This window comes from Euprymna scolopes, chromosome 15 (assembly GCF_053919585.1).
Source record: "Euprymna scolopes isolate OS-2025 chromosome 15, ASM5391958v1, whole genome shotgun sequence".
Taxonomy (NCBI): domain Eukaryota; kingdom Metazoa; phylum Mollusca; class Cephalopoda; order Sepiida; family Sepiolidae; genus Euprymna; species Euprymna scolopes.
The window spans coordinates 88,938,288-88,958,017 of record NC_136496.1 but is presented as its reverse complement, the minus strand read 5'-3'; the positions used below and the strand labels follow the sequence as shown (position 1 = coordinate 88,958,017).

General features: G+C 30.2%; 1 protein-coding gene across 2 annotated transcripts in view; it reads right to left on the bottom strand.

The window, feature by feature from the left end:
- Positions 1–2,058: 2,058 nt before the first annotated feature.
- The window catches only part of LOC145293972 (nuclear RNA export factor 1-like), a 63,243-nt gene continuing 45,571 nt past the window's right edge, over positions 2,059–19,730 (bottom strand). For both annotated transcript variants that reach the window (XM_080140854.1, XM_080140855.1), the window contains exons 15-24: positions 16,168–16,284; positions 16,033–16,076; positions 12,782–12,840; positions 11,787–11,902; positions 9,307–9,349; positions 8,907–8,973; positions 5,900–5,957; positions 5,511–5,704; positions 5,120–5,180; positions 2,059–2,276 (exon numbers count right to left, since the gene is read on the bottom strand). In XM_080140854.1, coding sequence (XP_079996980.1) covers positions 2,238–2,276; positions 5,120–5,180; positions 5,511–5,704; positions 5,900–5,957; positions 8,907–8,973; positions 9,307–9,349; positions 11,787–11,902; positions 12,782–12,840; positions 16,033–16,076; positions 16,168–16,284 — 798 coding nt within the window. In that variant the 3' untranslated portion in view covers positions 2,059–2,237. The remainder of the gene's footprint in view (positions 2,277–5,119; positions 5,181–5,510; positions 5,705–5,899; positions 5,958–8,906; positions 8,974–9,306; positions 9,350–11,786; positions 11,903–12,781; positions 12,841–16,032; positions 16,077–16,167; positions 16,285–19,730) is intronic.

Below are 19,730 nucleotides of genomic sequence, written 5' to 3'. Positions count from 1 at the left end.
AGACACGTTATTGCTTGAATAAAGCGTTTTTTGGGGTTTTTTTTTTTCAAGTTTAACTTTTCATTCAACAGTTTATATGCTTCAAAATTACTTTCGAATTGCCACCATAAATTGCACAGGGTTTGAATTTCGTTCTGTAATTGGGCATATTATTTATAACCTCATTCTTGACATCGGTAGTTGTAACTATTCTGCACTTTCACTGTACAATTTGATAAACAAAACGTACTGTAAAAATTGAATTTAATTTGTATTTACTATTTACAAAATACTGCGATAGCATAGCTGTATAAACAACCTAAAGTTTCAATTGTTTCTTGATACTCAAATTATTGTTGAAAATACGTCTTAAAATATTTATCTTTATACCTACCTACCAACGAGGACTGCATGGAGCATAAGATAGCAAGTTTAATGTGTGGCATAGCTAGTTTCTAAGCGCTCATCATAACTTGCTGGTCTGATTCATTGACCTATAGGTGTCAGATTGGCCTGTAGGCGATAAAATAATCCCACCTCTTTTCAGAGGAAGAAATTCCGGGGTAGATAGTTCGGTGAACCCCCAAATCTAATTGTTGCCCGAACATAGAAAAATCTTGTCATTGTTTTATGGGACTTAACCAGAATACAAACAGTACTATTTTTTTAGATAGCATTTTCAAAACAAATTCAATTTTTCAGGTAGCTTTAGTTTATTTTGTTAGTGAAATTATTGAACAGTTACAAAACGCCCCCCCCCCTCTGCATGCTAAGACTGGATTTCTAAATAACGTTATTAGCTCAGCACGGTCAGTATTCTGCATGAGAAACGTTTAATGTTTCAGTTTGCTATTTTTTCTTTAGTGTCAACCGTCTGTAAATGAGGTATAATAGAATAACATGCAGTGACATGTTTTTTATTAATGGTCTTCATCTTCGCCTACATATAAGCTATAGACAATTTCTTACAGGATGTTTACAGGACACTTGATTAAATAAAGGTTTTTTTTTCACAAGTATACCTTTCAATACGTAATTGGATATATCAAGAAATATAACATAATAGTATTTTTTGAGACCATATACTTTAAATTTCTGTATAAACAAACATGTTGGGTCGCTTTCAGGTTCTTACCATTTTACACATGGTTGTATTATTCAGAATACGGACTGTGCTGAAATATTAACGTTATTTACTGATCCCGTCTTAATATGGGAAGCACCTAACACTTAAGTAAACAATACCTCCATATACAGCATAAGTACAGTATGTAAAATATGTTTGTATTCTGCATACTTACAAACCACATGTTGTAATATAACATTTACACCAACACAGCAAAATCTACATTGCTCATAGCAGCCGTTCACCAATTCTTGCCAACTGTGACACAATGGTTAAGGCAGCCAATGCTCATAGTGATCGATACTGACCACCATGCACCAACAGTGACAGTTGTATAGGCAAGTAATCGCCCTAAGACAACTATACTCGCCAATTACGACAGCAAGTGGAATCCAGATGCTTTCATTTTGACCACTGCCCACAATTTTCTTGAGCTGAAAATGACTACCACTAGCAACTGGCGCCATCTACCCATTTTACTTTTTTAGCTGTTTATCCATAGTCTGTAATGTATGTCTCACATAGGTTAATGCACTCAAAGACTATTTTGTTTTTTAGGGGAGGGGGGTACTGTATCTGTTCTGGCTGTGTGTCATATTTCCACCAAGCAACACTGGTACATGGGCCCTGCTAGTTTTATTTATAATATGAAATTATAAATGCTAAAAATAGAAGTATTAAGGGTTCAGAGGTAGGAGCAAGAATGCACAAGAACTCTTGTTAATTTTTGGAGAGACACATACCTTGATGAGTGAACAGCTAAATTTATCAAAATTTTTCATTCAACCTGCACAACATATCTTCCAGTTAACTTGGTTATAATTTAATCTGCTTTTTCTCCTATTACTCGTGTCAGAGATGAAAAAAAAAATTTTAATTGATGCACAAAATGGTTTAATTCGTGAATTCGATTTCCATGTAATTTTTAAAGAAATTGGACAAGCAAAATTATATTAAAGAAACAAAAAAGTAAAAATTTATTTTGAAAAATGTATTTTAAACCAAAGTCAATCTTCAGCTTTTTTTTTTTGTCTTAATTTTTATGATTAGAATCATATCAGTTGATTCAGGTGAAACATGATTTACAATATGTACAATAGAGCATAGAGTTGATTTAAGTCAAAGGCAAGTTTCATCGGAGGAAAGCTTGTTCAGGAATTTTACCATTTGCCTGTAAAAGAGAAAAAAAGTAATTTTTAATTTTAAAATTATAATTAAAAGATCAAGAATATGATCTTAAGTTCATAATTTTAGATTAAAAAATGAAATATCCAAAAGATTAAAGCAAATAATTAGCACAATATATTATCTAACATTTGAATCAAAGAGGAGTGGAGTAAACAATTTGTAACTTTTAAAAAGATGAACATTGAAAATAATACTTGGCAAAATAATGGAGATTTGCCTAACATGTTTTATGGGATATAAACAACTTTTCTATTACTTATTGAACAAGATTCTCAATTGTATGATATACAACTCCAATACTTGTGCATTATAATTGGTTATCAATAAAATACAGTTTAAGTAAAAAATACTATTACATAACTACGTGTAATGTCAAAATTGGTAAAAATTCTAAAAAAGTAGAAAAATGATTTAAAAAATATAAAATTTATTGAATAATGCAGTTTTAACAATTTCTTCTATTGCAGCCAATTTCGTATAACAAACTGACTTACCTCCCTTGTTTTTAAGATTAGCTATTTCAAATTACATAATAAGAATGTTTCTTGTAAAAAAAAAAGAAAAAAGAAAGTGCTAGCAGATTTATAATTGTAAGTTTGGAAATTTTTTACTAATTTCAACATAGCACGTAAACTGCATTTTTTATATCCTTTTATAATGCATAAGTAGCATGATTTTATACTTTGCATCAGTAATCATTAGGTGGCATGCACTCTGATCATTAGAAGAAATGAAGCTAAAGATTAAAGCATTTAAAATAGCAACCATTTTTAAATGTTTGCTATCAATAATCTTAACTGCTTTTACTCAATGCAACACTGGAATTTTATTTAACAATTTAAACATTAATATTAACCCTTATGTTCAAGTGGCCTCCGGGTCTTGATAAGTGGTGACTCCTTTGTAAAAAAAAAAAAAAAAAAAAAAAAAGCCAAAACTTTAAAATAAAAATGAGCTTAAGAGATAAATGCAATCAATTCCCAATTGTTTGCAAGATTTCTCAAAAATAAATCTACCAAACAATTACAGTTAAATTGCACTCACATAGAACATTAAGAATAAACTATATTTATAAAAAGGGAGAGGGGGGCTATCTGATGAAATTTAGAATAATTTGATCAGTGCATTCGTATCTATATATGTGTGAAGTTAGAAATGGATGTTATATATACATCTCTACAATTAATACAATGGAAACTATTTTCCTATCTAGAAAAAAAACATAGCAATAAAAACACAGACACCACATAAATTCAATATGGTCACATGATCTGGTCATGTATATCAATATGGTCAATACCTGCTGCATGTTTTGTGGACATTATCAGTCAATTTCATTCAATATCGTAAATTCCTATATTTATATCAGATAAGATTAACTTTCCCAAAATAGTAATATTTTGAAAAGGTTCAAAGCGATTTTACCCTCTTTAAAATATCTTGTTATGTGCCCAGAAGAAACAGGGAGCTTTTCTTACATTAACTTAATACTAGTCGTACTGTCAGTGTTTATCTTTACATTCCAGACTTTTAAAATTTATCCATTACGTCATTCATGAATGCTCCCATATGATGGCACTGTTACACTCCAGACAAACAATTTTATTGGCTGTTCTAGACCTAAACCAGCTCGCTTGAATGTCTTTTCTGAACACCACTCAGCAACAACATGGTGTCAATGCAATTTCAGAAAAAAATTATATATAAAAACAGATAATAAATTTCACTTCTATTTTTTAATTTACATGTATTCATGCACTGAATATAGAAAATGTATAAATTTACATCTAAAAGCATACACAGCTTGAAAAGCAGAAAAGGGACGTTTTTTTTTTTTTATTTTAAAATTATCAAGATTAATACTAATATTTTCATTTACATTAGCTTCTATTCGTTTCAAGTTAGTTATGCAGAATATGGACCAGTCTTTAAAAATAGTGTACTTTCACCTAACAATTTCATAAAATGAAATCATGAACATTGAATGTTTATTTTAAATTGACCATTAAGTTTTTTGTTTTGTTTTTTTAATTAAAAAAAAAAAAAACATGGTTTGTACTTATATTTCTATTCATACTAACAAATAATCAGGTTTATTAATTTTAAATGTTATTTTTGGAGAATACAAACCAGTCTTTTCAAAGTTTATTCTATACTTTCACCTAACAATTTAATACAAAGATATCATAAACAGCCAACATGTCATGTTTAGAATAGCTTTCTAAATATTATTTCAGCACAAACAGTTAATACAAGCCATTCTTAACAGGGGCAGTTTCACCTCACAATTGTCACAACAAAAGTTAAGTCATCCAAAGCAGGAAGTTTTTTTATATCCGAAACCTACTTTAGTTAACACTATTTTTGGCTAACTCATATTTTGTTATGTATCATCATCATCATTAGTAGTAGTAGTATTAGTATTGCTATTGTTATGGTTGATGTCAGTTTTTGGTTATTGTTGGTGGTGATTTTAGTATTATTATTGCTAATATTTTTTACTAATATTACAACTTATTTTCTAACATTTTTTATATTATTATTTATAGTATTATTTGTAGTATTTTATTTTTAATATTGGCAGCATCACTGTAACAATTATTCTTATGATTATTTTTCTTATTGTTATTACTATCAGTTTAACTATTTAGGATGTGACAGTTAAACTATACTCTCAAAAGAAAGAAAAACCATTAAAATTTTAAACTAACGCTATATTTATTGCTTATACCCATTCTGCGATGGGAAATTGATTAGAATGCAAGATATCCAACAGACATGAATGGATTAGCTTTCTAAATAAGTTATTCTGTTTGAAACTCTTACCTTTAAATCCATGTATACTTGAGCAGACTTGTCATAATTCCATTCATTTTGTAGTAAACACCTGAAAAACATCAAGGAATACAATCGGTGACATTTGAAGAAATCTTCCGATGAAATAATTTCCATTTTTAGTTGATAAAACATTGTATACAACTTTAAAGGTGATCTTTTTCTAGATTCACAAAACTAAATACCAAAGAATCTTTGAATTCAATGCAAGCAATTTAGCTTTACTTGAAACATCAATGTACATAGATAATCACTAACATAACACATTTAAATATGGAAAAACTATCACCTTACGTCAAAGAAGACCTGAAAGCAGATCAGCCAAAATGTTGCATATATATTGTTGAAGAAATGTAAACTGTAGAAATTCTGATCAACTTACTGAAATGAATATTCTGCATTCATTCCAGATTGTACTGAAAACTGAGCCACCATTTGTTGTTGAACTTCTGTCAAGTTTGCTGCCATCAGGCCAGCAGTTTCCAATCCAGCTGATGTAGAAGGTTCTCCTTCGATAATGCCACCTCCTTGTGTTGGGCTGGAGGAAGGTGTTGGGGCAGGAGTTTTGAAAGCAGACTAGAAAAGATAAAAATAAAAAGTATGACTTGATAGATGTTTAACATTGACAAATTTAAAAATGAGGAGAATACTACAAACTTTATTCAATCTATTGGTTAGAATAGGAAAGTACTTATATTTTTTTTTACTCCCATTAAAATCCATTAATTCATTCAATTGACAAAATGCTAAAGTAGTAAAAATTGATTTTACCTGAATTTGTTCCGGTGTTGCATTTGTTATTGTCAGCATATCATTTACAATTACAATTCTGAAAAAGAAAATACTTTTATGAATGTCTTATTTAATCCTCAAATTATAACAATTGGTAAACTATTTCAGGATTTTCTTTTAATAATATCTATGTTTCACGGCCATTACATATTTTTTTCTCATTGTCAAACCTCCCTTTCTTTCATATATATATATATATATATATATATATATATATATATATAACAGGCACGCATTAGCTAAAATATTCAACATAAGTTTACTCAAACTTTTCTCTTCAGTCCATCAGTTCAAATGATTATTTTTTAATTCCTAACTTTAAATTTAAAAAATATCAGGATAAAAACGATTATAAATAAGTATTATTCAAGTTTATGAAATTTTTTGGGTCAAATGGATTTCAGGTATCCCAAAAGCAAACAAATGCGAAAAGGACAGATTAGAGTTGACATCAATTGCTTTCATTTTCGATTTTTCACGCACACACACCAAACTTGTAAGCCAAATATATATATTTTTTGATTAAAAAAAAAAAAAAAAAAAAAATCTGCATTGTTTGCTTATTTTGTATATATTTTAAGAAAAATATATATATAAAAAAAATATAGCAAGAGATTTTTTTTCTGTAAGCAAAATGTATAAATGTACAAAATTGCAAAGGCAGATTTCTTTTTCTTTTAAAACCGTTAAGACTATTTTGTGTTGTCTGTTTTTTTTTTTGTATTTATTTTAAAAACCATTGCAGATATCATGGCCCTATTGTCTCCCTCATGAGGGCAGATTTCTGCATTTTTAATATCTTTCCTATCCAGTAAAAGAAAAGTCATTAGACTAATGTCATTTTTATTTTTGTTCCAATCCAGAGAGCCTTTTTGGTGAGGAGCTACATTAAAACCCAATCTAAAAAATTCATAAAATACATTTTTAACTTAAAAAAGTTACCAACTTTTTACCTCCCTACTAGTGCAGATTAGAGGCATGGTTGTTTTTTTATAATATAAGGAAAATTCGGTTCACAAGAAGTGTCCTTGGATGGTAATGAAAATTGTCTCGGTCCAGAAGGATTTTTCATTCACTAACTGAAAAAAGGGAAGATGAAATGCAGTATCCCCATGGAGACTACACTTTGCTCCTAGCCAAAAAGTCAAGAACAGTTACAAAAATGGTTCAAAATGGTATTTTCGGTGCATTAGCTCATGTTCCTATTGTCTCCTCACGAGGTTGGGTTTAAATGTGGGGTGAGTCATTCTTAATTAAAACTATTCATTTAAATTTTGCAAACTTATAAAGAAAAAAGTTTACAAGTTTTCTGTGTAAGCAAAATGTATAAAACAATAAATATGTAGCAAGTAAGTACCACCACCACCACCACCACTATGAGAATAACAGTAAAAAGATTAAATATTTCTCCTGGTTTCACCAAATTGTAAACACCCCCCACTCCACTTTCTTTATTTTCCTCTCTGTGCTTCTTTCTTCCTTCCAATAAATCAAATCAAAGACCACAATTAAAAAAAAAAAACTAAGTTCAGGCAGTTACCAAAATGGAACCAATGAATCCACATCACCTTGGTGTACCACAGCCTCTACACTTACATTTGGATCTTATAAACTTCTAACCACAAGCTACGCCAATTTGACAATTCACACATATCCTCAATTCCAAGACCCACGCAGGCACAAAAGACTATTTTTCCTTTAATAAAACCAAATAAAGAGATATGACTACACATCATATGGAACACTTTCATCAAGAACATTCATTTAACCCACTTTAATTTTGAAACCAAAAAGAAATACCGAAACAAAACTATTTTATATTGAAGACAAAATAAATATATTTTGTAGTTATGTGTTACTGTATTTCATTATGACCATGAATACATAATTTTATGCACAATTTTTTTTATATAAAAGAAAAAAATTTGCTATTTATTTGCTTCCTCATGAAGTCAATGTTTTGAATGTAGGAAAAAATTTATTTTAAGAAATAGAGAGGTATACATAAATTATTTATTTACAAGTCTAATAAGATCTTAATACACTGTTTATTAAAAAGTTTAGTAAATAAAACAAAACACAAATATCAAAACATTTCAGAGATTATGTCTATTTGTATTTCATCTGGAATAGTTATCAAAAGAAAATTGGCGAAGTGGTTGTAATTTTTGTGTTTATACTTTTTGTACATAAAATTATCTATTTGTTGAATGTTATTTGGTTTGTTTATACATTTAGCTTACAAAATAAGATTCTGCATTGTTTTTTATTATATCATCCTTTTAATTTAAATAAATATGAAAACACAATGCTGTTTTAATTTTTAAAAAAAGTTACCCATTTGCTTACAAGTTCAATGTGAGAATAACCAAAAGTGGAAGCAACTGATATTCTTTTCATACTGGATTTGCTTTCAAATAAAATCCTTTTATTCAAATTTTTACCTTTCAGAATTTTCGAGATGAGGATTGATAATTTGGATTATTAAGAGGACTGTTCTTATCTTGGATTAGATTTTCACATTTCAACTGATATAAGTGCTGACCTTCTTCAGGTGTATCTTGTTGAACTTAGAAATTCACTGGGATGGCTTGCTCTCATTCCATCAATCATGACAGTAGAAGTCTTAAGTAATTCATAATTGTATCAATAGTATTGCCCACATTGATGATTGAACTCTCAACTTTTAGAAGCCTATCACTTAGAACTAATTAGAACTAAGCACTTTATCCATCACAGCACAGGTTTTTGCAGACCATTCTCATATGAATTTCTTGTTTTAGAGGTGTAGTCTTCTTACTTATCACTAATATAAGTATATAAATATATAATTTTTTAATAGTAAACTAAACTACTATTTATAGGTTCCATCTCCAGTAAGTAAAGGTCTGATAGTTAAACTGAATTTGATAAACCGTTTATAATTACTAATTAATCACAACTTCATTCATAAATAGAAAAGGAAATTTTTAAGAATTTCTCTTACCCTTGACCAATGGGGGTGGTTATAAAACAGCGGCTGAATGCACGAATTGGAGGATCAACTTTAGAGGCTAAAAAAAAGTTTAAAAAGTATTAAATTAAACCGTTAATTTCTAAAATGAAAAAACATGAATTTATGTATCAAATCAATGGAAGAAAGTAATAAATTAGAATATTGTATACTTATAAAATATTCAAGTTGTTGCATTAAAAACTTAATTTACAAGATTAAGTTATTTAAATGCATTATTGAGGAGTTTAAATTAAATGAGCAAAAAAGATAAAACAAAGCAGATTAATATGGAATATTGAAATTGATTAAAATACGAAATCAGAACGTTTCATGAAAGATTTAGTGTCTAAAAAAAATTTTTTTTTTAAAAATGGGAGAGCAAAAAACTCACTTTCTTTGAAGATTCCAAAAACACTGAATATCAGTAAATTGCTCTACAAATAAAAGATTAGGATTAAAACTAGAGAAAACATTCATTATTAAAGCAGGTGGTGTAGGGAAAATTGTAGCATGCATGATTAGCGCGGGTGTCATTCGCTTAAGAAAAGGAACTTGAAACCTGACCAACACAAGACAAAATTATGTAAATTAAGACATGGTCGGGTTTGACAATATAAAAAGCTAGCATTTCTTCAATTGGGGATGATTTCTTTTTTGTCGGCTCAACGTAGATATGGTGTACTTTGCAATCTAGTGTCAGTTGAAGAAAGTTTGTTTGCGATAATGTTGAAAAGGGAACAGGACAGGTTTTTGCTAAAACGCAGCGAACTTGGCGATCTGAAAATCATTTGTTTTTTTCTGCAATTCAAACATTCAACGATCAGAAGCTATTTTAGCTTTATATTACCTTTCAGCGATGAAGAGCAAGATTTTATGTCTGATTGATTCTGAAATTTAGTTGTGCTGCAGCTGATATGCCCATTATCAAGTGAATTGAAAATGTGGAACTTGTGCATGAGCTTTGCACTATGAAAAATGTCAAGCAAGTCCTGCCACTTCGATTGAACGGTGTGGCTCAGAAAACATAGCAGCTTTCAAAGAAACAACAGAATGATCCTGATAAAAACCATTGTCAAGTTATAGAGAAGAGTAAAATACGATTTGAATTGGATTTTAGAGAAATGGTGGTGTCAAGTTTTGGAGAACAGTAAGGTACAATTTGAGTCTTGTTTTTTTTTTTTTGTTTGTTTTTTTTAATTTTTAGAAAAAAAGTCGTTGCACTTAAAATTTAAAATGCGGTTCGGTTGACTTGCATGTAAAAAGTTGTCACTTTTAAACTAAGAACTTAAAATGCAATTCGTTTTTATTTTCTGAAAACAAAGTCATCGCTTTTAAATAAAAAACTTTAAAGTCAATTGAGTTAGATTTTCTAGGAAAAAAGTCGCCTTTGAATAAAGAAGTTAAAATGGGATTCAGTTGGATTTTCTAGAAAAAGTTATCGCTTTAAAATGAATATTTAATGTAATTTTTATGCAAGAAACATTTTGAAAACAGATTTATTATGAATTTTAAAAGAAACTGATTAATCATTGAAACATTTTTATATAAAAAATACAAACTTAAACAAGACTGTGATATAACAACTCGATAAGTCCCAAGTTTGACATAGTAAAAATTTAAAAAATGCATACAATTTTTATAAAGTGCAAAATCAAAATTTGAACCTAAGAATATTAGTTTATAAATTACAGTTATTTAAGTGAAGTTACTGTTGCAAATTTTAAAAACAATGGAAATAATCTGTTATTTGGTTTCTGCTCTGTTGGAAGCAACAGTTAAGAGGTGGTATGTTGACTTTAAATGTGTCTACAAATATAAATGCTACTGAATATCTATGTTCTACAAATTTGGCAGATGTCCCAGAAAGCATCAAAAAGTTTGTTTTGGTTGATTGTGAATTGAAGTTGATTAGAGTTTACTTTAACAGCAAATTTGATGCTTTTAGCTAGATATTTTATCTACTGAGCTATTTAGTGGCGGATGGCCTTTTCCCTTACATGTAACCTCTTTCCCACAGAAGAGACATTGTGAGTCTGTATCTGCTTTATTATTTTCATGACAAGTGCTCATGTGAGCTCCAATCTATGATCCCTTCCTTGCCAAACTTTCACGAAAAACTGAAACCTCTATCAATAATTTCCCTCACTATCTGTGCTTAAACCCAAACAGATTCCATGAACAAAGCTTCTTTCTTAGAACTGTACGCCTGTGGAACTCTCTTCCATTTCCCTGCTTTCCAGCTGACTATAATATGGTTGTCTTCAAGTCCAATGTAAACAAGTTATTAATGAGCCGTCCCCTTAAGTAATCCAATTTACCAAATTTCCACTACTAACGATTATGATATTGTCCCATTGACTACTGTACACTCATTAACCCCTATCCTTGAGTAGCCTCCGGGCCTTGATTAGTGGTAACTACTTTGTAAAAAAAAAAAAAAATTAGAGACGAGACTACTGGTTGTTTGCTGATCTCTAAAGAATGGTCCCATGTTATTGGAAACTGAGGTGTTTGTTGAGACCAAAGAGATATCGTTTTAAAAAAAAAAAAAAAAAAAAAAAAAAAAAATTAAAGGAATTGAATTGCAAGAGTAAATTTGAATCAATGTATCACATATGAAGAATACTATGATGATGAATTAACTCAAATTTTGACTAAAAAAGTTTATTAGTTACACCCGGGATTTAGTGTTATGAGGAAAATAATTTTGGAATTCAATGTTTTCTGAATTTTATGATACTAAAATTACATTTTAAATGAAAATGTTAAATTTCTTTAAAATATTTAAAAAAAAAAAAAAAAAAAAAATTAAAAAAAAAAAAAAAAAATTAAAAAAAAAAAAAAAAAAAGGCAGGGAGCAAGTTAACTTACAGACAAATGCTGAACATCCAATCGGAATGAGTTTAAATCATGTTGAGTAGAGGGCAATAATCTTAACTGGGAAACAACTTTCACTCTGCCAATTTTTATTAACTTTTCACGACGAGCTGAAATTACAAAAGTCCATTTAAATGACTAAATGTCAAAGTTTTTTTCATTTATTGATTCTATTATATATATAATAGTTTTCTTGATATTTATATCATCAATAGTAACATTTGTTTTAGAGCAAAGCTGAAAATTCAAAATCATGACTTCAGTTTCATTTGTTTTGATTTTTTTTTTTTTTTTTTTTTTCGGTTATATTTTTGTACACATACATTTACACATAGCAAAAGCTTAGATTACTTTGGAATAATGGCTTTTAAAAAATAAAGTCTGCATAAAACTGAATTATTAGCAAAGGTTTTTGTTACTACATGGGTTTATTTTTAAAACTAAATTTGTTATTACCATTCATATTTACTAGCCTCCCAATGAGAGCAGAGTTAGGCATAAAACATTACATTCTAACATAGGAAAAATCCAGTTTAAAAAAAAAAAAAAGAAAAGCATTCTGGATTGTTAACAATTTTATTTTATCAGTCTAAAAGGATTTCTCCTTCACTGACCGACGACAGAAAAACTGTGCAGAAAAGATACCATTTGCTCCTAAAACGACGAAGGTGTCAACGTGTTGGTAATGATATTTGCCATGAAAGACCCGCTAAAATTTTCATGTAAAAAAAACTGACTGAATATCTAAAGCACCATATATAATTTTTTTTTTTCTAATAAGTAAAATTTGACCATTTCATAAATTTTCTCAACATTAGATTATAGCAAACAACATAACACTCATCTTTTTGTTTTCCTAAAAATTTCCAAAACGTCAAATGAAAATTATTTCTTTGTTTTTCTGAAAAGACTAAACCTCATTAGACGGCAGGTAGTTTTTGCTGCTAATATATACAAATACGATCTCCAAAATAAAGTTTGATACTCACCATCACTTATTTTCAGTAAATTCCGGCTGTCTGAGATATAATCTGAGATAGATGCTTGTCTGAAGTAGAAAATAGGACAATGTCAGTCATCAATCATAACACATTTTTATAGATTTTTTGGAAATGCTTTTTGCCATTAAATTTCCAGTGTGAAAATATAATTTATACAAATTACTAAACTAAATAGGATGAGTGTGGAAAAACTTAATGAACTGAATGAATTTAGAAATGGTCAAAGAAATGTATTTTAAATAACATTTATTGGAGGTCTATCAGGTAAAATATTTAAGAAAATTTGATCTGCAAGATTGCAAATAATATATATATATATATATATATATATATATATATAGGTTCATTCAAATTTGTCCATTCTCAAATACCAGTATTAAAATATTTTCTCATCAGTTTGGACACCAAAAAATACCTCTCAATTTAGAGAATGAAAACAGGTTATAATCAGCTAACATACTTCCTTTGTAGCGCTATCAGAAGCAGTGACAAGGCAAATCAGTTCCTTTGCTTTTATTGTTCCTCAGTATTTCTAATGTGTAGGGATTTATTAAAATTAAAAAAAAAGGACATTATTGAAACTTATACAATAAAATTAAAGTTATACAGATGAAAATAACAATTAGTCTTTATTTGCACTTTTAATAATAAATTTTAAAAAAATGTTTTTCTTATTTGAAATTTTACATGTTTATGATTTAAAAATAAATTTTTATTTGAATTATAATAAATAGTTATGAAAGTATAAAAATAAAATTGAAATCAAAATAACTGAAATTATTGAAACCAAAATAAAATTTCAAACATCAGAAAAAACATATCCAATCTATATATCTATAAAAGTGAAAGTGTCTGTGTGTACATTTCCCTACACAATAACTGTCAATTTTCAGTCTACAGACTCTAAATTTGATATACAGGGTAGTGGGATTTGGGAAAATCTTTCTAATCTGTTTTTGGACAGAAATTTGTCTGTTAAGGGGTCAAAGTTCAACAATTTGACCTTTGAGAACTACCAAACTCCTCCGCCAATTTTGGGTCTAAACACTTGAAATTTTAGACATAGGTTCCTTGGACATGGCTTTATTTGAGCCCAAAACAATAAATGTTAAGGGGTAAAAGTTAAATGTAATAGGGGTAAAGTTAAAAAAAAAAAAAAAAAAAAAAAAAAAAAAAATGACCGCTGCGGTCTCTACCAAATTACTCAGACAATTTCTGGTTTAAACATTTGAAATTTTACATAAAGGGTATTCAGAGATAGGGCAAGCTTTTTAATCGGTTTGGGTAAAAAATTTGAGCTACCAATATATAAATTTATGTATGTTTGCATGTCTGCCTAAAACTTTCGACAGAGGCGACAGATTTTCACAAGATCAGTATTGCTTTGAAGATTGACCCTTCAAACGACAGATACCGAAAAATTGGCTAAAAACAATTTCTTCACCCTCAACTGGGCACTTTTCTACAGAGAGGGGTCGTTTTTTGCTGATATTTTCAAAAGTCATCCCCTCTTTTTGAATGACTAGCCTTAATTTAAACCACCTTCACTTCAGGTTTAGCGGTGGTCGTAACAGCAAAGAAGTCACGTTTTTTTCATGTTCTTTTTCCTCCTTCGCGGTACGTGTTCAAGCCTGTCTTCCTTCTACCACTTTTTTTTTTCTCAACACACACCTCCAAACACCCGGGCATCCATGCTAATATATAATATTCTCAAAATAGTTGGTTTTGATTTTCTGCAGTCACAGGAATTCTTGCAAATGACTATCAGAGTTTGCATCATTAGTCCCTTTCATGGTCCTGAATTTAATTTTAGACTCCAGCTACCTTCCACACAATTTGTGTGAATAAGTAGGGTCATTTGAATCAATAAAGTTATATCTGTGGCTTACCATAACATGGTTCAGTAGTGCATTATAACCATGCCAGCCATCAGTCACAATTCGTGTGCCTGGTTGAATATACTGTTGAATTATTGGCAATAGAGTTCCTGCGTTTCTCGTTTGAATGGCCTCATCATTGTTATATTTATTTCTAGCTTGACCATAGCAAGAACCCATTCCCCTTCACAATTTTCCTTGATGGTATTTTTTGTCCATAAATTTACTTTCGTCTATTTCTACTGTTTAGGCAGAACCACTCACTTGCACTGGATTTTCGAGCATGTATGTTGCCCAAATATAAATGTACCATTCAATTATGCTAATTTCTTTCATTAAGGTTCACCAATACAAAATTTGCAATTAATCATGTATGACGTAGGCAGCTACCTTCGGAGAACGAACCCACTCATATTCTAGCATTTGGGGGCAAACTAAAGAATATCCACCACATCTCTTGTCCTTTCTGTATTGAATATTCATTCTCCTTTGATCAGGACACTTTTGGCAAATTTGTTTGTTGGCTATTAAACCACGCCTTGCCAACCATCACCTTGTACTAAATATGCTCCAAGTTTTGTCTAATAGGTTTTTTATTACCGTTTTGGTGATGCACAGCTCCGTGGCTGGCATTGCTTCATAAATCAAATAGTTCATTACTTAAAGAGTTTTAAATGTGTTTTCAATAATTCTAAAAAAAAATAATTTCAATAATCTTTAATTAAAATAAGAATGAATAAAACTAATTATTAAATAAAAAAAAAAGATCCGAAAAAATCTAATAAAATAAGAGAAAAAAAAAAACAAAAAAAAACAAAAAAAAAAACAAAGGAACTGATTTGATTTGTCATCGGTTCTGGGAACGCTACACTGGAAGTTAGGAAGTACTTTAGCTAACTATAACCTGAAAACAATATCAAACAAAAATTTGTTTCAATATTTTTCAGCAATTTTTTAAGATTCCATAGATATTTTGTGTGTACATAAAAACAAAAAACACAGCTAAAATAAAGTTTAACTAAGTATTAAATAAACAAATTTCAATTAAAAAATCTCTAAGAATATTGATGAAAAGATATATTGATTATAAAACCTACACTCGTACAACTCTTTATACCTTAAATCAAAATGGACAAATCTAAGAGTAAATTCACAGAAAACAATTTTCAATTCACTTTATATTAGATTGAATTATCCGACAGTTTATGTTGACAAAAAGAAAATATTCTAATTGTTACATTTTTTAATAGTTTCAGTTTTGATCAAAGATCTTCCACAGATTACAATTATAATTAAATGGAAACCAACAGTTGTTAATGAATTAGAATATTTTAGCATTTAAAGATTAAAATTGTTACTCACTTTCCAAGAACACGGTTGAAGTTGCAAGCATAGGAGAACATTGCCTGGAAATAAAGAAAAAACAGTTTGAAAAATTCTACAGCAAATTTATTGAAAATGTTTAGCATTTAGGAGAGAAGATCTAAGATGTGTTACCTCATCATGATAGGCATCAAGCAAAGCTTGTCTGTCATCAGAATCATAAATCAAGTAATACTGTTTGATGAACTTGACAAGTAAAGTTTGGACATCAGCATTCAGAAAATAATTGCCCTGTAAAGAACAAAGAATAATTTATATAAACTATGATATGGTAGAAAGCCTGGTTTGGAGTATTAGGATGGAGAAAGAAAAAATAAAAACTTTTGAAGAAATTAATTGAGAAATCAAAATAAAGATTCAGTAAAACAAAATTTTCTTTTCCACCGAGTAATAATTTGTATAATTTGGTTTATCAGTTTTTATCATAGAAAAACTTGCAAAACAAATACAAGTTGCAATTTTACCCATGAGTGAGAGATTGGTAAACAATGTATCTTTGAAGCCAGGGTTGTGGAGTCTGATAGTAAAAGTCAGACTTCAACTCCTAGAATTCCTAGGATGCCAACTCCTTGACCCCTATGTGGAAATCTATTCTGTTGATCTATATACCAGCCTCCCACACTTATTCAGCAAGCATTTTATAAATATTTTTCATGTATATTATTTTTTACGTTTAACATTCACTTGTATGATAAATACATACACCCAACCAACTTTATAGAATAAGTGAAGATAACAAAGGAATAAAAAATTTACAATGAAATTTTATTATGCTATCAGTTCAAAAGGAAATACAATATTAAGGAATAGGGAAACCTCTTTAGACCATGGCATTTAGAAGTCAAATGCTTCTCATCAGAAGAGGCAAGTAAAGACATTATACAGAGAAGAAATTTTTAAAAAGATAATATTGCCTTTATGGAAAGAGGATTCAAGGAAAAACAGGAAAAAGATATAAAGGGCTATAGTAGCATGGGTTGCTTCTTATTGATTTAGGTCAGTTTTTTTGGTTTTTATTATGTAATTCCAGATTGATCCCAAATTAATCCAATTGCCAAATTCCATTTGATTCAGGAACTGGATAACTTTCGGATTACTACCTGATTGTTATCTGATGTAATCCACAGTGACCTTACTCAAAAACAGAATTTTCATTGATCCTGTGCAACACCACAGCCAAAACGAAAACAGCTGTCCTGACAGAATTTGCAGATTGGTTGGTTGTTTTTGTTTTACGGCATATCAACCTTTTTCAGGTTATTTAATGTTGAATCTAGTGATTTTGAGGAACGATTTTTTAATGGAGTATATTCGTTTTTAATTCGGATTCTATTTAACCCATAGTTGGGACCCTAACAGGTACTACCACTCCGGGTCAGAGTGGACTTGGGAGAAATGGCAATTAAAGGGTGGTTCCACACTCCCCAAGGCCCGCAAGGTGGGGCCTCACCATCGGATATAGTTTTAGGTCATATCCAGGACCATTGTATAAAGGGTTCTTTTTAAATTTTTTTATAAAGGCCAATTTTTTTAAGATATGAGAGTATGGTGTGGGGATTGTTTTTATCAAATAACTCTTTAATATTGTTTTCTTTGTAGAATCGATTTCTTACTGTTACAAAATCAGTACATTCAATTAATATGTGTTTGATTGTGAGTAGTGTTTGACAAAGTATACAGATGGGTTGGCTTTCTTTTTTTAGGAGATATGAGTGGGTTAAGTGAGTATGGCCTATTTTTATTCTTGTTAGTTTGACTTCTTTTCTGTTTAATTTCGTATTTTGTTCTTGTTTTTTCATTTTTGGCATGATTTTGTGAAGTTTGTTGTTAGGGTGTTCATTCCAGTAGGTTTGCCATTTCTCTGTTGTATATGCGTTGATACGTCTTTTTAGATCTATGTATGGAATTTTAAAATTTGCATCGATTGGGAGAGTTAAGGCGTTTTTTGCTGCTGAATCTGCTAATTCATTACCTTTAATACCGGAATGGCTCGGTATCCAGCAGAAAATGATTTCTTTTTTTACTGTTTAGTTCAGTTAATTTTTGGAGTAATTTTGCAATTAGGGGGTTGTCCATCTTTTAATTTTTTAAATCGCTTTTAGAGTAGATTGGGAGTCTGAAAGGATTATAAATTTATTATTTTTTGTTATTGGAGGCGAGTTTGAGAGCTAGGATTAGAGCATGTATTTCAGCACTGAAGATTGAGGTTTCTTTTGGGAGGTTTGATTGTTTTTTGATTGAAGTATTGCTGCACTGGCTGTTGCGTTATTTTGTTTAGACCCATCTGTATAGATAGGTGTGTGGTCTGGATACTTTTCTTTGATTTTATCGAGATCATCATGATAAGTTATTGGAGGACTATGTTTCTTTTCATATTTACTTAAACTTAGGTCGATGTTAGGAGATACGATTTTCCAGGGAGGGGTTTTGAGTAGGACAGTTTCGTGAATTTTGGTTATGAGTAGATTTGCTTCTTTGGAAATTGATTTTATTCTAAGTCCAAAGGTTTTGATTGCATTTTCTTTTTGGTCAAAAAGGTGTTTACGGTTTGGATTTAAAGTGCTATTGTGTGCTGAGTTTGTGGGGTTGGCTGTAAGTTTTGTGTAGTATTTTAGACCAAGGTTTTGATTTTCTAAGCATTGAAGGAGTTTCATGTGCTTCTGCATACAGGCTTTCTACAGGGGAGGTTGGAAATGCTCCTAGTGCTAGTCTTAGTCCGGAGTGGCATATTGTGTTAAGGGTTTTTAGATATGAATTTTTGGTGGACTGATATATGAAGCTACCATAATCTATTTTTGATCTAATTAATGCTCTATATAGTTTGAGTAGTGTGTTCTTGTCAGCTCCCCAATCTGTATGGGCGATGACTCGTAGGAGTTGCAATGCTTTATTACATTTGGTTTTGATGGGATTGGTGTGTGGAATGAAATTTAGTTTTTTGTCAAAAATGATTCCCAGGTGCTTGTGTTCGTTTACGAATGGAATTTTTTCGCCTTCAATCTGTAAGGTTGGGTCAGGGTGGAGTTTGTGTTGGTTACAGAAATGGATGCATTTTGTTCTAGTTTTGGAGAATTTTAAACCATTTTTAGTTGCCCATTTATTAATGTTATTTATGTTATGTTGTAGTTTTATTTCAATAGTGTGAGTGTATTTAGATCTGTAGCTGATTGAGCAGTCATCTACATATAAGGAGCTATGTATATCAGGAGAGAGTTCTTTTATAATGTTATTGATTTTTATGTTAAAAGATAGTTGTTGATAATATGCTGCCTTGGGGGTCTGATAAAGTGGAGTCTATGTGAACTTGGAAAGATCTGTTTGTTAGGAAGTGTTTTTATGAATTCAGGTAGTCTGCCTCTTAGTCCAATGTTGTGGAAATCTTTTATGATAACGTGTTTCCAGGTAGTTTCATATGCTTTCTCAAGATCAAAAAAACAGATGTTACATGTTCCTTATTGATAAAAGCTTCTCTGATATAATTTTTAGGGTTAGTGATGTGGTCTATGCATCCGATTCTTTTAGTATCCACACTGGATTTCAGAAATTATTTTGTTGTCATCTAGATACCATATAAAACGGTAGTTAATCATTCTTTCGAACGTTTTGCGTAGGCAGCTGTGTGAGAGCTATTGGTCTGTAGTTTTCTGGGTTTGATGTATCTTTTCCAAATTTGGGTA